A 9214-nucleotide genomic window follows, 5' to 3' on the forward strand; every position below is an offset into this window, starting at 1 on the left:
TCCTCTGTCGTCCCCTTCTCCTCCTGCCTTCAATCTTTCCCAGCATCAGGGTCTTCTCAAATGAGTCAGTTCTTCACATCAGGTGGCCAATGTATTGCATAGGTTAATCCCCTTCAAACTGATCATGGCCTGCTGTCTTCTCTCCATTATAATTCAATAGGTGTCATATTGATTGGAAACTGCATTCATCCTAGAGACCATAATCAATAGGAAAAACTGAAAAAAAAATAAATAAGCATGGTTAAAATATGTTAGAAAACTAATTTAACTTGGAATAAGGCCTTTCCAGTTGCCCTGCTACAGATTAGAGTGGCTCTCAAAAGCAAGCTTAAATTAAGCCCTTTTAAATTATTGTATAGTAGGCCATTCCAGATGTCAGCCTGGGCAGGAGAGTCTGCAGCTGTCTTAAAGAATCTAACTGTCACCAGCTAAAGTAAGACTTTAGGCATTGCTAAATTTTGCTCCTGAGTTTACTTCAAAGAGGTCCACATACCTGAATGACGTCATCCTGCTCCCTTTCTACACCAGAGTTTGAGTCACACTTGAACCTTGGAGAGAGCAGAAGACCTAAATAGACATTTCTCCACATAGGACATACAGATAGACAACAGGCACCTGAAAAGGTGCTCAAAATCCCTAATTTTTAAGGAAAGGCAATCAAAAACACAATAAGATATCACCTCACATCACTGAGAATGCCATCATTAAAAGTCTACAAATGGTAAATATTGGAGAGTGTGTGGAGAAAAAGGAACTCTCCTATACTGTTAGTGGGAATGTAAATTTTTGCAGCCACTGTGAAAAACATCATGGTGATTCCTTAAAAAACTAGAAATCATGCTACCATATGATCCAGCAACCCCACTCCTGGGCACATATCCAATGAAGATGAAAATTCCAATTTGAAAATATGTATGCACCCCAGTTGGAAAAGGGAATGACAACCCACTCCAGTATTCTTGCTGGAAAAATCCCATGGACAGAGGAGCCTGGTGGGCTACAGTCCAAGGGGTCACAAAGAGTTGGACATGACTGAAGTGACTGAACATGCATGTACCCCAGTGTTCATAGTAACACTATTTATAACACCCATGACATGGAAGCAACCTGTCTCCCTCAGCAGACAAATGGATGAAGAAGATGTAGTATATACAAACAATGGAATATTACTCCATCATAGAAAATGAAATAATGCAGCAACATTAATGGACCTAGAGAATATCGTATGAAGTGAAATAAGCGAAATATGCAGAAAGACAAATATTGTATCACTTACATGTGTATTCTAAAAAAATACAAATAAATTAATAAATGTATTTACAAAACAGAAGCAGATTCAGAGGCAAAAGAAAACAAAGTTACTGCTACCCAAAGGGAAAAAGAGGGGTGATAAGGAATTTATAATTCCTTATAAATTAGGAATATGAGATTAACATATACAAACTGCTATTCATAGAATAGGTAGGAAATAGGGATTTACTGTATAACACAGGGGAAAATGTTCAATATCTTCTAGTAATATATTATAGAAAATAATCTGAAAAAGTTACATATACAATCACCTTACTGTACACCTGATTTACACAACGGTGTAAATCAATCACATTTCAATAAAAACAAAACTATAGAAAACAAGGACCCAAGCATCAACTTGCCCCTAAGTGGCCAGGACCATAGTGGGCACTGCTGAACACTCACTGTGCTATTAAATTAACTAAGATAAAACTGTGGATTAAAATTTTTTCTACAGAAACTGATGGGGTGAAGAGAAAGCAGGTGTGGTCTTATGAGCCACTAGAAGGTCTTAATTTGGTATTTTAAGTCAAGATAAGTAATGATGCCTTTTGTTCTCTTTTGTTTCACCACACTGGTGATAGACACTTGTTGGAAAAGACCAAAGTGGGAAATAATCCCCCTTTCTGTAAAAGGTTAGCAAGATATAAAAATAGCATAAGGAAGAGCATCTTGGATATCGCCATCCTAAATGCAAGAGAAGTGAAAGTGAAAGTCATTCAATTGTGTCTGACTCTTGCCAACCCATGGACTGCATAGAATTCCCCAGGCCTGAATACTGGAGTGGGTAGCCTTTCCCTTGTCCAGGGGGTCTTCCCAACCCAAGGGAACCCAGGTTTCCACATTGTAGAGTTTATGTATATATTTAAGTGTTTGTTGAAGTGTTATAATACAGCCATAAAAAGGAAAACAACATATGCCCAGCTTGGAACTCAGGAATACTGTCAGTCCCAAGTTAATCAATTCCATCCCATAATCACTCCCTTATTTCCCTAATTCAGCAGGAAGTAGCCAAAATGATCATTACCCCTTGCCACACAAGAGTCTGGAATGCACACTGAGAATGGGGAACTGGAACAGAGAACAAATCTGACTCCATATTGGACCTATTTTTCTATCTCTAATCTTTGTATTCTGTTGGCTCTACTTGGTTGTGCTGGCTCTGTGCCTTTGTAAAAGAATGTTGCCTATTGCCTGAAATATCTCAACGCTCTGCCTCCCACACTTTTTCCATTCATATGGAGATAAAAAGCTGCAGAACAGAAAAGAACAATTGTCTTGTTGGAGGTTTATAGAAACATCATGACCAGGCCTACATGGACAGGAGCAAGAATGAAGGATTCTGGCACAAATAATTTTCCAAAAAATAGATACACCCTTAACATAAGAGAAGCCTGAATCTACCTTTAGTAAGATGATTCTTTGGGACACTATTCCACTATCTTCTTGGTTTGCTTGCTTTACACAAATAAATTCACTGTTCCTTGCACCAATGCCTTGTCTCTTGATTTATTGATCTTTTGTGCAGCAATCTGTAAAAGCCTGGATTCAGTATAATAGTAAAACTTTAGAAAATTTTTGGAAAAGAAATTTACTGCTATATATGAAGATACCTGAAACAATTTATACCCTTTGGTAAATTAATTTAGAAAAAACTGCATTCAGAGATTGCTTTTTATAAAAGTGAATTTATTTGAGCATAACTTATAATTTAGAAATTTGAATGCAACATAATTATTCAATATTAAGGATTATAATAAATGTACAATTATTTTGATAGGATGTTAACCTCATGTCCAATTATATACAAACACTTTATACACTTCAAACTGATGGAATATAATAGGGAATTGGCTACAGATTAGCTGGTAAAGTATTGGAAAGAAGGCTGGGGAAGCAAGAAAGAGAGTATTGTCATCCAAGGACCAAGACCCTCATGGACCAGTGGAGACCCACATACCCACACTGCTGAGCTGATTGAGCTACTGCATTCTGAGGCTACTGGTGGGACCCTCCTCTGCTGCAACTCAGATGCCTGCATCCCGTAGTACCACTGAAACTACTTTTGAAGTGCTGGATCCCATAGCTCTCACATGGTCCTCAGATGGCTACAACTGCTGCAGCTGCCAGGGACCAACAGAAGAAAGAAGAAAAAAATGTGCAGCTTCTTTATTTCTCCCACTGTCCAGTGTCTCCCAATACTCGCATTCTCAGTGTCTTATGGGAAACAAGGTGACAAAGGAATTAGGAGAAACCATCTGTAGGCGGAAACTCAGGACATATGAGACCACCCCACAAAGTGTGGGCCTCACAAACATAAGTCACCATTTAGACAAAGGATGCCAAGGAATAAAGATGGCAAGGGAAAATAATCAACATAATTTGAGAATACACATACAGAATAAAGTTAAAAAGACTTTTACTAAATTTCCCTGAGGATAGGATTGCTTTATTTTCTTCCCTGGTTTATCACAACTGCGTGGTATATGGTACACATTTCATAAATATTTGTATTCTGAAATCAAGATACAACCATTAAGGCATAATTTTTGCCTCGGAAAGTAAATTATGGTTGATTTTTTAATTTTCTTTGTAATAGTTTGTGGGTTTTAAAATTTTTTTTCTACAATTAGCATGTCAAAATATAAATTAAAATCAAATACATAAAATTAAATGTAGTATTAAAGTTATAGAGATTGCAACTGGGTGACTAAAGATTAAAATCAGTACCCCACAGAAGACCAATCCAGATGAAAATATAAAAAACCATCATAATTTTAGTCTCAACCACACTACTGATTAGTAGTGCTGTCTTTGACACATCAATTAGACTATGAATTTCAGACTCTGTAACTCTGAAAGACAAGCATCAATACCACACAAAAAGTATTGAAGAAGCAATGAAGATAAATATATACACATATAAGAAAACATTTTTTGTAATGTGAAAAAGCTAAGGCCATATATAAACTAATACCTATGCCATAGATAAAATTTTACTGATGATGCTAAGATTTGAGTTTATTGCTAATTTTTTTTAAGATTTCTAGTTTAATAATAAGGGGATTTTTTTAAGACATTAGGAGAAAACCAAAAAAGTACAACAGAGACATCTATGATCTTTTTTTTAGTTCTCTTAATTGCATGCTTCTTGAAGGTTCCAGAGAGGATTTATCAATAGAACATCATCCTCCACTCCCCTAATGAGCGTAGTAACACCAAGGATGAAGTCACTGTCCTATCTCTATTTATACACTGTGACCACTCTCCATTAGCCCATCTAGATGAGGATTTCAGCATCATCTGATATTGGAGTAAATCAGATAGGAATATAGGTCTATAGGATCAAAAGGGTAATTATTATTTTTTTCTTGTTCTACTTCTGCCATTCTATTGATACTTGATTATATTTCCTAATTTTACCCTATTATCTATTTTTATGGAGAAAATCAATAGTGTTTGTTTTTTTCTTAAATCTTTTATATAACATTTATGTACTGCAGCATATTAAAATATGGGTTTTGATTTCCAATCATTTATGGACAGAAGAACTCATTTTTCTCCTCTATTACTATATGGTAAACTTGTGTCCTTGTGATTTAAATTTTACAGAAGAAAACAAACTAATTTTACTTTGAGTGAGGATTATTTCTGATAGCTAGAACACTGAAATAAATGTCTTAATCTTATGTTTCTCAGATGAAATCGACAGTGGTTGGCTAATACCCAAGTTGTAGACTTTAGAGGGAAGACAGTAGCCTAGAGAATTTAAGGTAGCATTAAAGGGTCTGTGTCCCAACACATGAGCTGAGACTTGAGTACTTCTTCAAATGAATAGTGTGATGCTAGACAGATTCCCAGGAACCAGAATTATTTAATCTGTAAAAGGACAAAATAAAATGAGTATGTAATTCATAGGCTCCTGGAGAGATTAAAAAAAAAAAAAAAACAGCAACATAATAGGACAATTGGCTTCACTCAAGATTTGATATGGTTCTACCCCTAAAGTTAATAACTCCCCAAGTTCAATATGCACTATTCCACTTATATTAAACTCAGACAGTTGGATAAAAAACAGTAAGAGTTACCAAGAAAGCAAGTCGCCTTGCCTGATACAGACTGTATTCCTTTGACTGTCTGGTGTCCTAGGTAGGCTGTTCAGTGTGGGCTTAATCACAGTGACTATGATTTTCCAAAGGGTAACGAGATTTGCCCAGTGCCTCCCATTTCCCCTCCAGCTCTCACTTCATTCCTTCAGCAGTTTTGAGGTCTTCACATTGCGAGTCACTGCATTGGTCCTTTGCCACTTTGATCACAAATTAAAACTCAGCCACAAGTGTGTCTTTAGCTTATTTGTTTTTAAATTTTGCACAGAGTTCAGCTTTCCTCTGCCAGTGTAGGTGGAATTTGACAGAAATATTATATTTTTAATGGTACTTTTCCCAGATTTTCTGGATATTTATAATAAGGGATTATTTTCAATATCATTTACTGCTTCAGCACCCCAGAACTTGGGGCTGTTAATAAATCTCTGGGATTATTACAAGAGTATAAAGTATGTTAGGACTTGGATAATCTTCCTGACATATTTCTACAATCATAAGTACTTCTAAACTTTTCTCTGTGAGAGAAGCCAACATTTCCTCTTGTTGGTAAGGTTTATAAAATTTAACATTTAACATATCAGAAGTTGAAAAGTTGCAAAGATTAAATCTTCGTAAGAAAAAGTACAGAAGAAGCAATTACTGAGTCTCTTCTAAAACACCAGATGTATTTTGCTTTAGTCCTCTTATTTTGTAGCCCTTTTAAAATTCTAATTTAAATTATATTTGCATAATACTTCTCCCTAAATAGATTAAATATGACTCACCTAAATGTAAGCAAGTTTAATTTTTCTTTGATTTGTCCTCAGCCTCCAACACAGATATAAGTTATGTACAGCAAGATAGAGGAAAGAAAACCGAAGTCAGAGACGTTTCAATGTTGTTCAGTTTTCCTCTCTGCATCTCTGTTTCCATGAAAAATTGATTACTATAGACAATAAAGCTGATGATGTTTACAAGACAACTAAAATCTTGTCTGTAAATGGGAATAACAATCTCAATGCTATTTCATCTCCCTGAGATTTAGAACAAATGGTATGAGCTTTAAGCAGATGAAGCTGGAGAAGACAGAACTGAAATGAAACTCTCCATAAAGCTCTACTTAACCAGAGTTAAAATAAGAAAGATAGATTATATATTTCATATTTATATGTTAATATTTATATAAAAGGGCTTGCCTCATAGCTCAGTTGGTAAAGAATCCACCTGCAATGCAGGAGACCCCAATTCAATTCCAGGGTGGGAAAGATCCCTGCAGAAGGCATGGGTTACCCACTCCAGTATCCTTGGGCTTGCCTGGTGGCTCAGCTGGTAAAGAATCCACCTGCAATGTGGGAGACCTGGGTTCAATCCCTGGGTTGGAAGATGCCCTGGAGAAGGGAGAGGCTACCCACTCCAGTATTCTGGCCTGGAGAATTCCGTGGACTGTATGCCATGGGGTCACAAAGAGTTAGACATGACTGAGCAACTTTCTCCCATTTATATAAAATATATAAAGTTTGTACTGTAGAAAGTCTGAGATTATGCATATACACATATTTACATATATTTAGAGAGATTATGTTAGAATAATATATAATGCTATAAAACAGTATACTTTGTGTGTGTATATATATATATATATGTCTTGAACTACAGAATTTATCAAATCCAAATTCTTATATAAATGAATAGGTATTAAAACTAGCAAGCTGAAGTAATGAATCTGATCATAAAAGAAATAGTAACAACCTTCTCTTAGAATATGCACAATATTTACACTAAATGTTAATGCTTTGACAATATGTATCATTATTCATCGGTAACTGGTACTGTTTTCAGCCTTTTCAATATTTTACTTCATTTAATTCTAAATGCATTTTATAGCAAACATTATTTTTTGTTTAAGTAGAGTAGACAGAGGAGTGGTGGATATAGGATAATAAAGACCCATAGTCCAACCTTAGAGTCTGGGCTTCTCGCTCGCTCTCTTTAATATATCTAAGGGATTGGTTATTGTTGAGAACCCAAATCTGCCCCTGTGAATACATGGCTCACTCCACAAAAATGCAGAGCCTCACAAAATTGCTTGAACCAACACACAGAGATGGGTGGACTTTTTGGTATATGTGTTCACCAAATTATGTTTAAGTAACTTTCTAATTTTTTCATATATTACTAAAGGTTTTTAAGATACAACTGGATCCTTAAAAGAGACAGATTGAATCAATTCTGCCTTATATAACAAAAATCTAATGTTTTACCCTAAATAAATTAATCAACAGTTGTGAATTCTTAGTTTTCCATTAATTTTTTTTTATTTACAGGCACCTTATAACCCCCAAATCTCCAGTCTCATACCACTAACTCCTTTTAGCACAATTGCATTGCTTCACATCCACAAACAGACACACACACACACACACACACACATGCAAGCCCACCAAACATTCATCTCAGGTATCATATACCATGAGTGATTTATTAATCACAAATCTTTCCTTGGTGATCTAGGAGAAACTTCATGGACAAATCTACCTGGGCCACCAACCACACTGGACAGTTGGATTTCATCCTTATGGGACTCTTCAGTCAATCCAAGCATCCAGCTTTCCTCTGTGTGGTCATTTTTGTGATTTTCTTGATGGCCTTGTCTGGAAATAGCATCCTGATCCTCCTGATATATTCTGATGCCCACCTCCACACCCCTATGTACTATTTCATCAGCCAGTTGTCTCTCATGGACATGATATACATTTGTGTCACTGTGCCCAAAATGCTCATGGACCAGGTCATGGGTAAGAATAAGATCTCAGCCCCTGAATGTGGAATGCAGATGTTTTTCTACGTGACACTTGGAGGTTCAGAATATTTCCTTCTGGCTGCCATGGCCTATGATCGCTATGTGGCCATCTGTCATCCACTCCACTATTCTACCCTCATGAGCCATAAGATGTGGCTGTTCTTGGTGTCTGGCTGCTGGTTTCTGGAATCAGTGGATGGCTTTATGCTCACACTCATCACCATGACCTTCCCCTTCTGCAGATCCCGGGAGATCCATCATTTCTTCTGTGAGGTCCCTGCTGTAATGAAGCTTTCCTGCTCAGATACTTCCCTGTATGAGACACTCATGTACCTGTGCTGTGTCCTCATGCTCCTCATCCCCATGACAGTCATTTCAAGTTCTTATTCATTCATCCTCCTCACCATCCACAGGATGAATTCAGCAGAGGGCAGGAAGAAGGCCTTAACCACTTGTTCTTCCCACATGACTGTGGTCATCCTCTTCTATGGAGCTGCCATCTATACCTACATGCTCCCCATCTCTTACCACTCCCCTGAGAAGGACATGGCTGTATCTGCCTTTTACACCATACTCACTCCTGTTCTAAACCCTTTAATCTACAGTCTTAGGAATAAGGATGTCATAAGGGCACTAAAGAAAATGTTGAATTTAGAATATTTCAGAGAACCACGAAATAAGACATTTTTATACTAGTGGTTTATTTTTATTCATCCTGTATCAGAACTTTCTGACCTTATACAAATATTATTCTTTTTTTAATTTTATTATTTTTTTTTTTTACTTTACAATATTGTATTGGTTTTGCCATACATGAACATGCATCCACCATGGGTGTACATGTGTTCCCCATCCTGAACCCCCCTCCCACCTCCCTTCCCAGATTCTCATACCATAATGTGTTATGTAATACTCATTTATTTTAGAAAAGTGTTTCCCTGTAATTGAAAGCCATTCATTTTTATATTTCTTTGTACAAATTATTTTTACAAAGCTAGTAGAGGTGATGGAATTCCAGTTGAGCTATTTCAAATCC

The 9214-nt window shown here is 36.5% G+C and overlaps 1 protein-coding gene across 1 annotated transcript; it reads left to right on the forward strand.

Annotated features, from left to right (window-relative positions):
• The first annotated feature begins 7899 nt into the window (after nucleotides 1–7899).
• LOC104999262 (olfactory receptor 2T29-like) lies at nucleotides 7900–8874 on the forward strand. Its single transcript, XM_010854801.1, has one exon. The coding sequence runs from the start codon at nucleotides 7900–7902 to the stop codon at nucleotides 8872–8874; it is 975 nt and encodes a 324-aa protein (XP_010853103.1).
• The last annotated feature ends 340 nt before the right edge of the window (nucleotides 8875–9214 follow it).

This window comes from Bison bison, unplaced genomic scaffold (genome assembly GCF_000754665.1).
Source record: "Bison bison bison isolate TAMUID 2011002044 unplaced genomic scaffold, Bison_UMD1.0 scf7180017853480, whole genome shotgun sequence".
Taxonomy (NCBI): Eukaryota; Metazoa; Chordata; class Mammalia; order Artiodactyla; family Bovidae; genus Bison; species Bison bison.

Coding starts and splice junctions, on each gene's coding strand:
- LOC104999262 (XM_010854801.1), top strand. CDS start 7,900: ATGGACAAATCTACCTGGGCCACCAACCACACTGGACAGTTGGATTTC.